The sequence below is a fragment of the Molossus molossus genome, unplaced genomic scaffold, assembly GCF_014108415.1.
Source record: "Molossus molossus isolate mMolMol1 unplaced genomic scaffold, mMolMol1.p scaffold_m16_p_21, whole genome shotgun sequence".
NCBI lineage: Eukaryota > Metazoa > Chordata > Mammalia > Chiroptera > Molossidae > Molossus > Molossus molossus.
The window spans coordinates 2,605,926-2,619,145 of NW_023425357.1; the positions used below are offsets into that span (position 1 = coordinate 2,605,926).

General features: G+C 54.2%; 1 protein-coding gene across 2 annotated transcripts; it reads left to right on the forward strand.

Annotated features, from left to right (window-relative positions):
* HSPBP1 (HSPA (Hsp70) binding protein 1) lies at window positions 1-10,243 on the forward strand. Of its 2 annotated transcripts, XM_036274826.1 has the most exons (8): window positions 1-161; window positions 500-801; window positions 2,885-3,089; window positions 3,995-4,219; window positions 7,338-7,493; window positions 7,607-7,703; window positions 8,110-8,221; window positions 9,902-10,243. In XM_036274826.1, exons 2-8 carry the CDS (start codon window positions 598-600, stop codon window positions 9,974-9,976), a joined length of 1,074 nt encoding a protein of 357 aa, XP_036130719.1. In that variant the 5' UTR covers window positions 1-161; window positions 500-597; the 3' UTR covers window positions 9,977-10,243. The 2 variants fall into 2 exon arrangements, with proteins under 2 accessions (XP_036130719.1, XP_036130720.1); XM_036274827.1 differs by lacking the exon at window positions 1-161 and having other exon boundaries at window positions 346-801; window positions 9,902-10,222.
* Window positions 10,244-13,220: the final 2,977 nt, after the last annotated feature.

Sequence of the window (13,220 nt, forward strand, 5' to 3'; positions counted from 1 at the left end):
AGGGCAGGACAAACGCCTCCGCTTCAGCTACGAGGTTGGGTGGGTGCGCCGGAAACTTCCCAATGAGACCTGCGTATTTCCGGTCAAGATGGCGGCGCCCACTAGAGTCAGGTGCGGGCGACTCTGCCTTCAGTAGAGGCGGCGACTCGCGGCCCGGGAAGGTGAGGTCCGCCCCGCTCTGGCTCCCTTCTTCGGAGAGGAGGGAGGAGATTCGTTAATATAACGACCCAAGGGGAAGCTTGTGGCTTTGGAGGCGGGACAAGTGGCGTTGCCAAGAGACGGGGACGCCTGCACTGGGCCGAGGGGAGGGGGTTGCTAGGTTGCTGCGGAGAGTGGGTGGGGCCTGTTGCCAGGGAAGGAGGCGGGGCTTGTGGCTTTGGGGAAGGGTCCTGTTGCTTTGAAGGAAGACATGGGGGCTGTGGTTAAGGTGGGTGTGGGCCGAGTGCTTCGGTGTCATGGGGGGGTGCCGAGCTCCCCTAAAACGTCACCTTCTCAGCAGACCCCCAGGAGTGGACCAGCCAGGACGCCAGAGCTACTTCCGCGGTGACCAACCACCCCTAATCCCCGACACATCCTCCCCTTCTTCACAAACAGCCCATGGCAAACCAAGGCTCGGGGGGCAGCCGCCTCCCCCTGGCGCTGCCCCCAGCCTCCCAGGGTTGCTCGTCAGAGGGCGGCGGCTCCTCGGCCGGGGGCTCAGGCAATCCCCCGCCCCCGCGCAACCTCCAAGGCCTGCTGCAGATGGCCATCACGGCGGGCTCTGAGGAACCAGACCCCCCTCCAGAACCTATGAGTGAGGAGGTAAAGGGTGGGGCGCAAGAAGCTGGGGGAGGGGTGTGGGGACAGCTGTGTATCTTGGGAAGTGTGGCTTGGGGAGCTAGAAGCTGGAGTTTTCCAGGGTGGAGGGCGGGAGTCCGGGTGTGAAGGCGCAGTGGGCTCTATTTGTGCTAGTTGGGGTTCTTGTAGACTGAATGAAGGTCAGATCTCAACTGTCCGAGGGGAACAGATCCCTGGGTCCCATGCTGGGATGCAGAATAGCCTTGAGATAGAAAGAAAAGCGAGGGCTCTCCAGATCCAGACAAGACTGAATTCCACATTATCCAGCGGTGTGACCTTGGGTATATCAGTTAGTCTCTTTGAGCCTCAAGTTCCTCCTTTGCAAGTTGATGATTATGATAATAATAATGGTATTTCCTAGGGTAGTTCTGAAGTTCCAGTAGGGCTCCACACTGTGCTGGGCACACAGGCAGCGCCCCTGAAGGCAGCTGGAGTTCATTCTCATTGAGAGCACAGGCTCTGTGGACAGACTGCTTCCGTCTGACCACAGGCTTTACAGATGGATGTGATCTTGGGCAAGTTATAACTTTTCTGTGCCTCAGTTTTCACATCTGTGAAATGGGGATAACAGTAATACTATATAGGATTTTTTGGAGATTAATAGCAATATTTGTTATAATGATATTTTGTTGGTGATGGTGATTACAGTTCGGGCATACCTTGTTCTACTGTGCTTCACGGATGTTGCCTTTTTTACAAACTGAAGGCAAGAACCTCCACCAACAAAAAGATTAGGACTCCCTTTATTGTGATACTCGCTACTGCCATCATCTGGAGCCAAACCCACAATATCTCGGAGGGCTGTCTGTATAGGAAAACTTGTGCTCACCCAGTTATATCCATGATGTCTTTGAGCCTTTTGGACAATGAGATAAGAAACAGACACCGAAAGGTGAGCCTCTTGCCCAGATTTATCCAGGACTGTGACTAGAGCAATTAACACATAGACAGGCAAAAAAAAAAAAAGAAAAAATTCCAGGGGCTAGTTCTCAGCTTTCATTATATTTGATGGAATAACAGCATTTGATTACTGCCTCCTCCTTGATCTCTTTCTTCAGTTGGCTTGTAGAGCAACATAGTGTCCTGGTCTTCATCCTACTCACTGGCCCTTCCTCCCGATTGCCTCTATTGGTTCTTCCACGTTCTCCAGCCTCTGAATGATGGAGGTAGCAGGACTCTCCTCTTATTTATGCTTACTTTCTGTTTGATCTCATGTCCTATTAAGGTTTTACTCTGACGACTCACAAATGTGTATCTCCAGGCCAATGGTTTTCTACTGGTGGTGGTTTTATCCACCAGGTGATATTTGGCAAAGAGTGGAGACATTCTTGGTTGTTGCAAATGGGAGTCCCTGCGACTGACATCTAGGAGGTGGTGAGCAGGGGTGCTGCTCAACCTCTGACAGTGCACAGGACAGCCCCCACCACAGAACTGTCCCGCTGCAAGTGTCAATAGGCTGAGGCTGAGAAACCCAGGTGTACACTCGATCTTCTCTCTAAACTTCAGATAGCCCACTCAGTATTTTACTTTGGGTGTTTAATATATCCCTCAAACATAACATGTTAAAAACGAGTTCTAGGTCCCGGCCAGGTAGCTCAGTTGGTTAGAGCATTGTCCTGATGTGCCAAGGTTGCAAGTTCGATCCCCCATCAGGGCATGTACAAGAAGCAACCAATGAGTATATAAATGAGTGGAACAACAAATAGATGTTTCTCTCCCTCTCCCTTTCTCTCTGTCTGTAAAAAACAAACAAAAAGACAAAGGAGCTCTAATCTTCCCCTGCCCAACACCTGCTTCTCTGCTGTCTTCACCATCCCCTAGTGACTCAGGACAGAAACTGAGGAGCCTCGCTTCCTCTCTGTCTGCCACCCCATAGCCCGTCTCTCCTTAGATCTAGTGTCTAGACAAGAGTCTGTCAAGTAGAAAAGAAGCTCCATAGATAGGTGTTGATTGAAGGAACAGTCAGCTCTCAGATGTTGACAGTTATTATTAACGACTATTACTCATGAATTACTTTATAGATTAATTCACCCACTTTGTTTCCCAGAGGCGCCAGTGGCTGCAGGAGGCCATGTCAGCCGCCTGCCGGGGCCAGCGGGAGGAGGTGGAGCAGATGAAGAACTGCCTCCAAGTGCTGTCCCAGCCCACGCCCCCCTCGGCTGGTGAGGCTGAGCTGGCCACCGACCAGCAGGAGCGCGAGGGGGCCCTGGAGCTGCTGGCTGACCTGTGTGAAAACATGGACAATGCTGCAGGTACCCCGGCCCGCCCCTAGCCTCCAGGTCCTGCCCCTCTGCCTCCTGGTCTCCCTTCTGTTTTGCCTCTTCCTCAGCACATGTTCCGCTACGGCTCAGCCCTCGTCCTTTGTCATGGTTTCCTCTCCAGCCTCCCAGCCTCCAGCCTTTCCCCCTTCAGTCTGGCTCTGACTCTAGCCCTAGATGGGACTTCTCTGTCCCCTCTGTTTGGTCCCCATGTCATCAGGAGCAATGATGGCACCTTCTCTCACCCTACACAGCCAGGCTGGTGACAGGTTCAGTCCACCCCTACCTGATATACCTGCAAACTGGCCATCTCGCCCTAGTCTGCTGGGAATCCACTGTCACTTCCTAGAGTGAGAGAGAGGAGGCCTCCCTGAGGGGCCACATTTGATCAGAGACCCAAAGTGAGCACCTGAGTTGTGGGATTAGTTCTGGAGAAAGCATTCTAGGTGGAGGGAATGGCCAGTGCAAAGGCCCTGAGGCGGGAACGTGCCTGGCGTGTTCAGGGATAGTAGTAAGGCCAGCAGGGCAGTGTAGAATGGGTGAGGGGCACAGCCGGGGCAATGGAAACCACAGATATCGGTCCTCACAGCCCGGAGGGGTGCTTGCTTCTGAGGCCGCTCTCATCCGCTTTCACATTTCACATGGCTGTCCCCTCCCTGTGTTCTCACGTGGTCTCCCTCAGGTGTATCTGTGTCTAATTTCCTCTTCTGGGAAGGGCACCGGTCATATTGAACTGAGGCCAATCCTGTGATGTCAGGTCTCCGTCATCGCCAATTTTAAGGCCCCATCTCCGGATACAATATATTCGGAGGCTCTGGGGGTTAGGGCTTCAACGTATGGATTTGGGGGCACAGCTCAGCTTGTAACTTCGGCTCTTTCCTCTCCTCTCTGTGGCACAGACTTCTGCCAGCTGTCGGGCATGCACCTGCTGGTGGGCCGGTACCTGGAGGCGGGGCCCGCGGGGCTGCGGTGGCGGGCGGCGCAGCTCATCGGTACCTGCAGCCAGAACGTGGCGGCCATCCAGGAGCAAGTGCTGGGCCTGGGCGCCCTGCGCAAGCTGCTGCGGCTGCTGGACCGGGACCCCTGTGACTCGGTGCGCGTCAAGGCCCTCTTCGCCATCTCCTGTGAGTACCCCGGACCTGCTAGGGAGGGCCCGGGGCCCCAAGGCCTGGAGCTGTGATGGAGGTGGACCTTGTAGGGATCTGTTTGGGCCAGAGGGCAGGAGCCTCATTGTTCATCACCCCCCCAGTACCTGTCAGGACTCTGTGCTAGGTACTGGGAACAGGGTGGTGAGCTCGCCAACCCTCTGCTGGTCAGAGAGCCAGACCCTGATGACACAGGACTGTCGCTCAGCCTCAGTGACTTGTGCCGTCAGGGTTCTCACCTTGGCCCGGTTGACATTCCTGGTCTTGGGAGGCCAGGTTGGTGAGTGGCCCCTGGGCCCCCTCCCATTAGAGGTAGCAGGAGGTCTCACCCATGCTGCCTCCTGAGGCATGGGTGCCAGGTCGGGGATGGGGTGATGGCAACATCTGCGGGCGCTTGCTCTGTGCCAGGCCAGGTGCAGGGTTAACTTGTTCAGCCCTCACACACACCCTCTTAGGTGCAGACTGAATCCACAGACAGGAGGGGCCAGGTCAGGGAGCCTGAGTGACAGCCCAGGGCACCCCGCCAGGACGTGCGGAGCTGGGGTTCGAGCCAAAGCCATGTTCGCCATGTACTGGGCCCGCTTCTCGCGTGTGCCATGCTGGGGGTCCCCGTGTTAACAGCTTTATTGAGACATAATTCATGGGCCATACAATTTATCCTTTTTCTTTTTGGTTAATCCTCACCTGAGGATATTTTTTTCCATTGGTTTTAGTTTTTAGAGAGAGTGAAAAGGAGGGAGAGGGAGAGAGAGAGAGAAACATTGACGAGAGAGACACATCGCTTGGTTGCCTCCCATATATGCCCGGACCTGGGCCAGGGGTCGAACCTGCAACCCAGGTTAAGGGCCTATGACTGGGAATCAAACCTGAAACCCTTCGGTGCATGGGGCGATACTCTAACCACTTAGCACACCAGCCAGGGCAATTTATCCTTTTTACATGTACGATTTAGTACTTTCAGTATATTTATAAGGTTACGCAGCCATCACCACGACCTAATGTCATCACCCCAAAAAAGAAACCCTGTGCCTATTAGCAGTCCCCCTCTATGCTCCCCACCCCCACCCACAGCCCCTGGCAACCACCGATCTGCTTCTTGCCTGGATTGGACGGCTCTGGACATCTCACGTAAATGGAGTCCTGCAGTACGTGGACTGTGCGACTGCTTCTTTCACTCAGCATCTCTTTCCCAAGCTTCGTCCACGCTGATAGCATGCCTCAGTGCTTGATTTTTATTTTTATGTTTTTAATCCTCACCCTAGGATATTTTTCTATTTATCTTCAGATAGAATAGGAGGAGAAGAGAGGGAGAGAGAGAGAAACATTGATGTGAAAGGGACACATTGACTGGTTGTCTCCCGCACAACCTCAACGAGGGCTGGGGACGAACCACAACCGAGGTACGTGCCCTTGACCGGAATCGAACCCGTGACTCATTGGTCTGCAGGCCGACGCTCTACCACTGAGCCAAACTGGCCAGGGCAGTGCTTGATTTTTTGTGGTTGAATAATTACTCCGTTTGTGGATGGACCTCATTCTGTCTGTCCGTTCACCAGCTGGACACTGGGTGGTTTCTACCCTTCGGCTGCTGTGAGTGACACTGCTGTGAGCCTGGGTGGACAGGGTTTCGTGTGGACATTCGCTTTGACTTCTCGTGTGTCTGCACCTAGGGGTAGGGTAGCTGGGTTGTGAGGTAGCCTTGCATCTGTCTGTGGAAGTGTGAGGAAACCCGTCTCTGCTCACCACACTGGACCCCGCCGTGGGGGGGTTTCCACAGCAGTCAGCTCTCCAGTCTGGACACCAGCTGGGTGTCCGGTAACTGCGTCCTGGCACTGAGTATCCGAGTGGGTGCAGACCTCTCAGGCTGAGGCCTCAGTGCCACGAGACTGCCCGGCCTCAGAGGCCCATGACCCTCCTCGGCGTCCAGGACCTGCTGAAAAGGCTCACAGAACTCCGGAAACAGTGACTTATGTTTAGTGGTTTATTATGTGATGAAGGATGTGGTGAAGAACAGAGATGAATAGGTACCCTGGACAGGGTCTAGAACAGCCTTGAGTTTCTATCCTTGTGGAATTGGGGTGCGTCAGCCTCCTGGTACATGGATGTGTTCACCAACCCAGAAGCTCTCTGACCCCCATATTTAGGGGTTTTGTGGAGGCTTCATCATGTAGGCAAGTGAATCATTAATTCAATTTCCATCCAGTCTCCTTTTGCCCGTGCATGGGGGTCGGGGCTGAAAATTTTTAGTTTCTAATTATGGATTGGCCTTTCTGGTGACTAGTCCTCATGCAGGAGCCCATCCAGAGAAGAAAAGATGCTTGCCCTGGCTACTATAGCTTAGTTGGTTGGAGCATCTTCCTGTGCACCAGGGGTCATGGGTTCGATCCCCGGTCAGTGCCCATACCTAGGTTGTGGTTCGATCCCAGCTGGGGCACATATGGGAGGCAACTAATCGATGTATCTCTCTTACATCAATGTTTCTCTCACTCTCTCCCTCCCTCTGTCTAAAGTCAGTAAAAATAAAATAAAATTTTAAAAAGAAGAAAACATGCTTCTATTATGAGGAAATTCCAAGGGATTTAGGAACTTGGTGTCAGGAGTGGGGGACAGAGACCAAATATATATTTATTATGTCACCCCGGAGAAGAATGGGGGAGGTTGGGATAGAGAGATTCCAGGAGGGAGGAAGGAATTCTGGCAAGGATGAGGGAAGGAGCCTTGGAGGGAGAGGCATTTGGAAAGTCACATCCAAAACTGGAGACAGATGGACAGGCAGACCCGGGGCAGCTTGGCCATAAAGGGCAGACAGAGGGACTTGGTGCCCCAGAGATACCAAGAGCCAGAGCCAGGTGGGTGACAGTTGGTGCAGAGTTTTCTTTAAATATAGTTTGCATTAATTGTATCTCAATAAAAATACACTTATAAGAAGATAATACTTGAGAAGTGCAGGCCCATAAAAATTGATGATGGTGGTGGTGATGGTGATAATCATGGGGTGGGTGGTGATGGTGGTGATGATGGTTATGATGGTGATGGTGATGACGATCGTGGTGATGGTGACCGTGACCTTGAAGCCCTTCCTCTCTCCCCACCCCAGGCCTGGTCCGGGAGCAGGAGGCTGGGTTGCTGCAGTTCCTCCGGCTGGATGGTTTCTCTGTGTTGATGCGGGCCATGCAGCAGCAGGTGCAAAAGCTCAAGGTCAAGTCGGCATTCCTGCTGCAGAACCTGTTGGTGGGCCACCCGGAACACAAAGGTAGGCAGCTGGAGCAGGGGCCTGGGGTGGCCCTGGAGGATGGGTGGTGGGGAAGGGAGTGCACAGAGGAGGGGTGGGGACTGTCCCTCTGACCCCTGAGTCCCTTCCCTCAGGGACCCTGTGCTCCATGGGGATGGTCCAGCAGCTAGTGGCCCTCGTCCGGACAGAACACAGCCCCTTCCATGAGCACGTGCTTGGAGCCCTGTGCAGGTGCGCTGGGGCCCCGAGAGAACAGGTTCTGGGGCAGGTGCCCCACCTCCTGGAATGGCACCACTAGGCCCTGGCCTCCTCTCTCCTGGGACCCGGGAGGAGGGGAGAGGCTTTCACCCCCCGCTGCACACAGTACAAGTGCATTAGTGTCTGGAAAATGACAGGGCGGAGCCGCTGAGTGAGTGGGTAGCAGCTCCCGCCTGTGCAGTTGACCCCAGGCCAGGCACTGTGCTAAGTGCCCTGCTTTGTACAAGTCCCTGGGACGGGGTGGGGGCAGCATGAGATCCATGCAGATGGGGCAACTGAGGCCCATGTGGGGAACTGTCCTTCCCTGGCTCCTGTGGTAACGCTTGGGGGTGGGCCTGTGCAGAGGGAGGCCCCAAGCACTGCTCTCCTGTCCCTGCAGCCTGGTGACAGACTTCCCCCAGGGCGTGCGGGAGTGCCGGCAGCCGGAGCTGGGCCTGGAGGAGCTCCTGCGACACCGCTGCCAGCTGCTGCGGCAGCATGAGGAGTACCAGGTAGGCTGCTGGGCCTGGCTGGGCTGCCCGGGCTCAGCAGGTGGGCCCTGCCCCAGCCCTGCCCTCGGCCGGCCGCTGTGGTCTGCGCCATGCTGTGTTTGGGGTTCATGCCTGTCTTTTGCAGCACCCACTCAGCAGACATTACTGCTGCCTCCCACGTGCCTGGTGCTGTCGGCAGGAAGGAGGAACTCTGAGTTGCTTAAAGGGTTAACGAAGTCATTGAGCCATCATCCAGATTATTTACATCATATTCAGATATTTAGTAATTAAATATTAGATTGACAAAATATTTTTGTTAATCCTCACTCGAGGATATTTTTCCATTAATTTTTAGATAGAATGGAAGGGGGAAGAGAGAAACATTGATGTGAGAGAAACACATCAATTGGTTGCCCCCTCCGCCCCCCCCCCCCCCCCCCCGTGCCCAGGGATGGCTCTTAATTGGTGATCGAACCCATGACCGTTTGGTCCTTGGGCTGAAACTCTAACCGCTGAGCAAGACCACCCAGGGCCAGGTGCCCCCTCTTTCCTCTTCCCTCCCTTGTCTCTGCAGGGTAGGGGGAGCCTCTTGTGTCACTGCCCTTGAGGGACATGCAGGTTATTTCCACTCTGGGTACTAACAACACTGCTAAAAGTGACTGTAGAGAACACTTTTCTAGGAAGGGAGAGGCCGAGTTAAGGTAAAGGTGATAAAGGTGACGTTACAGGGTTAAGGGCCATTTCGTTAACTATCGCCAAGCTGTTCCCCTAGAGGCTGAACTGGCCCACAGTGCAGCCACAAGGGTGCCCGACATGCTAGCCAGGACGGCTGGCCTCAAACCATTGGACCTTTTCTCAGGCTGACTGGTAAATGCAGTTTATGTTTGCATTTCTCCCCTGGGTGAAGTCGGGCATCTCTTTCCTTTCCTTTTTTTATATCCTCACCCGAGGACATTTTTCCATTTTTTGTTCAGATAGAGTGGGAGGAGAGAGAGAGGAAGAGAGAGAGAGAAACATCGACGCCAAAGGGACACATCGAGTGGCTGCCACCCACACGACCAACCAGGGCAGGGGACAAACTGCAAGAGAGATATGCACCCTTAGCAGGAACCGAACCCGCCTCTCTCTGGACCGCAGGCTGATGCTCTAACCGCTGAGCCAAACCGGCTGGGGCTCTTTCCCTTCTTGTTAACTGCTCATCCATATCCTGTGCCCCATTAGCTGTTGGGTGGGTGGTGGTTTCTGCAGTTGGTTTAAGTATTAACCATGTTATTTCTGTGTGATGAGTCACAATTAATTTTCCCGCCAACTTGGTTTTCTTTCATTTCTGCCTGGCACCTGTGTGTCTGGCAGATACCTCGTGTGTTTATGCGGCCCAGCCCGGCAGTGCTTGCTTTCCTGGGTTCCGGAGTTGGTATCCACGAAGGGGTTTTAAGTGGGGAGTTAGAAAGCCCAAGGGGGTCATGAGAGGACAGACCAGTGGGGTGTGGCCAGAGGCTGGAGACCCCTGGTCTAGTTCAGTAGTCCAGACGCGGGTGGGAAGAGAAACGGAATCATGGATCTGAGCGGAGGTCTGAGAGCCCTGGGCGGCTCCTGGGGCTGGCAGGTGTCGGGAGCGAAGAGCTGCTGCCTCTGGGGCAGGGTGTGCTGGAGGCAGGGGCCGGCCTCTCGCTCAGGGCTCCTGCTCTTGCCCCCACCCAGGAGGAGCTGGAGTTCTGCGAAAAGCTGCTACAGACCTGCTTCTCCAGCCCCACGGAGGACAGCATGGATCGGTGAAGCCCAGCGGCGTCTGGCCCCTCTGCGGGAACCCTAGGCCTCTTGCCTCCCTCCCAGCCATGAGGCCCTCCCCCAAGGGAGAGCAGGGCCTTGTTGGTGCCAGGCCGGGGCGTGCCAGCCCATCTCTGCTCAGCCCCCTGGAGGGGCACTGAGAAAGGCACCAGCCCCTTGGACCCCACCTCACGCTCTCGCTCCATTCCCCCTTGTGTGTCCACACTGTCTTCCAATAAAGGTGTTTCTGCTTTGCTTCAGCCTTTGTCACCTCCTCTGGGGGGTGCCTGGGGAGGGGGGGAGGGGCTTGATCTTAGGGGACCTTGGGAGACACTGGAGGGGCCAGTGGTGGCCAGAGCCTGCGAATAATAAAAGGGCTGCCCTCAAAACCCAGAGCCATTGTCTCCTATCATTTTCCCAGCCTCTCTGATTCCTTCTCCATTTGGGGAATCCTCCACATTAGATTTTTCAGTGGTAAGGCCAAAGCCCTCTCCTTTCCCAGCATGCTGGGCAGTGGTGTGTCATGTGACTGCAGCCCCACCAATGACAGCCCACTGGCCGGCCTGCTGGGGAGCTGACAGGTGGGAGCAGGTGTGCCAACAGCTGGCAGTGCTGCACAGATTGTCTGTGTGCCTGGGACAGGCCCGTTGGGCATGGGGTTCGTTCCCAACTGCAAAGCACCGAGCCTCCTCTTCAGCCTTCTCAGATTTGGGGGGTGTGGGGAGAGGGACTGCCTCACCTCTAATAAATCACCTTTCAGATTAGGTGAAGGAGATTTCTCCATTTGTAGCCGAGTCCTGACCATTGTCATTCTTTCAGACGAGGAAGCTGAGCCCAGGGTGGTTAATCCATGACCAAGTTCACACACCCAGGATGCAGACCTGAGCGAATTCTGAATCCTCTGCCCTGTATGCTCATTTCCCAGCTGTTTGATGCCGGACTCTGTCCTCCCCTGTGGAATGTACTTGTACTCCTGGGATCCGGGAGGAACCCATCATTTTCACTTCTCTTCCCAGTGTCAAGATAAATGGAAAGGTAGTTACAGGCTCCAAGATTGAAGGTCAGATGCCACCTTCATTACTATTTTTAAAAATGCTTTTATTGATTTTGGAGAGGAAGGGAGAGAGAAATAACATCAGTTGTCTGCCTCCTGCACACCCCGTACTGGGGATCGAGCCTGAAACCCTGCCATGTGCCCTTACTGGGAATTGAACTGGGACTTCTCAGTCCATGGGACAATGCTCAGTGCACTGAGCCACACTGTCTGGGCTGATCCTTACTACTATTTTTTTTGTTTGTTATCCTCACCTGAGGACATTTTTCCACTCTTTGTTGAGGTAGAGTGGGAGGGGGAGAGAGGGAGGGAGGGAGGAAGAGAGAGAGAGAGAGAGAGAGAGTGAGAGAGAGAGAGAAAGAGAAACATCGATGTGAAAGGGACACATCGAGTGGCTGTCACCCCCACAACCAACCAGGGCCAGGGACAAACTGCAACCGAGGTAGGCGCCCTTAGCAGGAACCGAACCCGGGTCTCTCTGGACTGTAGGCCAACGCTTTAATCGCTGAGCCAAACTGGCCAGGGCTGACCCTTACTACTATTAAAGCCAGCCAGAGCCCTGGCCGGTTTGGCTCAGCGGTTGGAGCTTTGGCCCACGGACCAGAGAGACCCGGGTTCGGTTTCCACTAAGGTCACGTACCTCGGTTGCAGTTTGTCCCCCGCCCTGGTTGGGTCGCACGGGTGGTGGCCACCTGATGTGTTCCTTTCACATCGATGTTTCTCTCTCCCCCTCCTCCTGTGTCTGAACAAAAAAAAGCCAGTCAGGAAAGTGGCTATAGTCTTGCTGTTGTTTCACCCAGCGTCGGACACCCTTGCCCACCTGGTCACAGACAGCACTGGGCAAGCACAGACCTCTGCTTGCCAACCTTCACACCTGTAGCTCCAAGCTGTGAACATGACACGTGCCACTGAGGCTGCGGTTGTCTCACTCGGCCGTCCCCACCTGATTCAAGGACCAAAAACGTATCACATGCAACAAACACACTGGCAATAGCAAGGATCAGAGGAGACATGGCTGAAAATCAAATTACCAATACATGGTAATTGGTGAATGCAAGAGGGAATGATAAAGATGAAAGCAAGGAGAAGCTAACAGATAAAACAGGAAAGTAGACTTAAACGTGATTCAACAAAATGTCCCTGAAATGAAAAAGGTAACTGCAGGTTAAAAGATACATAAAACTTGCCCGGGCCGGTTTGGCTCAGCGGTTAGAGCATTGGCTTGCGGTCTGGAGAGACCCGGGTTCGGTTCCCGCTAAGGGCACGTACCTTGGTTCCAGTTTGTCTCCGGCCCTGGTTGGTCGTGCGGGTGGCAGCCACTCGATGTGTCCCTTTCACATCGATGTTTCTCTCTCTCTCTCTCTCCCCCTCCCACTCTATCTGAACAAAATATCGAAAAATGTCCTCGGGTAAGGATTAAAAAAAAAAGATAAATAAATCTTGACTCTTTGCACAAATGTACTTGTCTTACTATCACAGTGGTAGGCCTGTAACACGGGCCAAGGGATGGCTGTAAAAGTTGAAACTGAGGATTGGAGCTAGATGGGACCTGGCTGAGTATGGATACAAGGCCTGGGAGAACCCTTTTCATGGATGTTCTTAGAGGATTCTTTGTGCAGGGACTGGCAGCAGTAAGGACACAGCCTGGGCAAGTGCCCAGTGGTGGGACTGAAGTCAGCCTTGAGCCCCGAGAGGTGTTGAGAAAGAACCAGGCGGGACAAAGGCTCCTGGCCCTGGTTGCAGACAAGCCTGGCAAGGATGTCCCAGGAGCTGGACCCTGGAGCCAAAGAAAGTAACCTGAGCTCGGCTGCAGCTCAGTGGCTGAGCATCGCCCGTTCGATTCCTGGGCAGGGCACATGCCCAGGTTGCGGGCCAAATCCCTAGCGGGGGGCATGCAGGAGGCGGCCCATGGATAGTCTCTGTCGTCAATGTTTCTACTTCTCCCTTCTTCTCTCTCTAAAAAGCAATAAAATTTTTTTTTAAAGTAACCCGAATGGAGGAGAGAGAATAGCGAACGGTTTCCCCTCCAAGCGAGGGGGAAGAGAAACAAACCCTGGAGCAGGATTTCCTCTGGGTTTTGGAACTGAGTCGCAGAGAATACCGGGTGTGCAGCAGCGCCTGCGCATTGGGTTGCCAGGGTTTATGTGGGGAGAGACCGTTGGCACCAACCGGCGCAAGCGCACTGAGACGGAGGTGGTC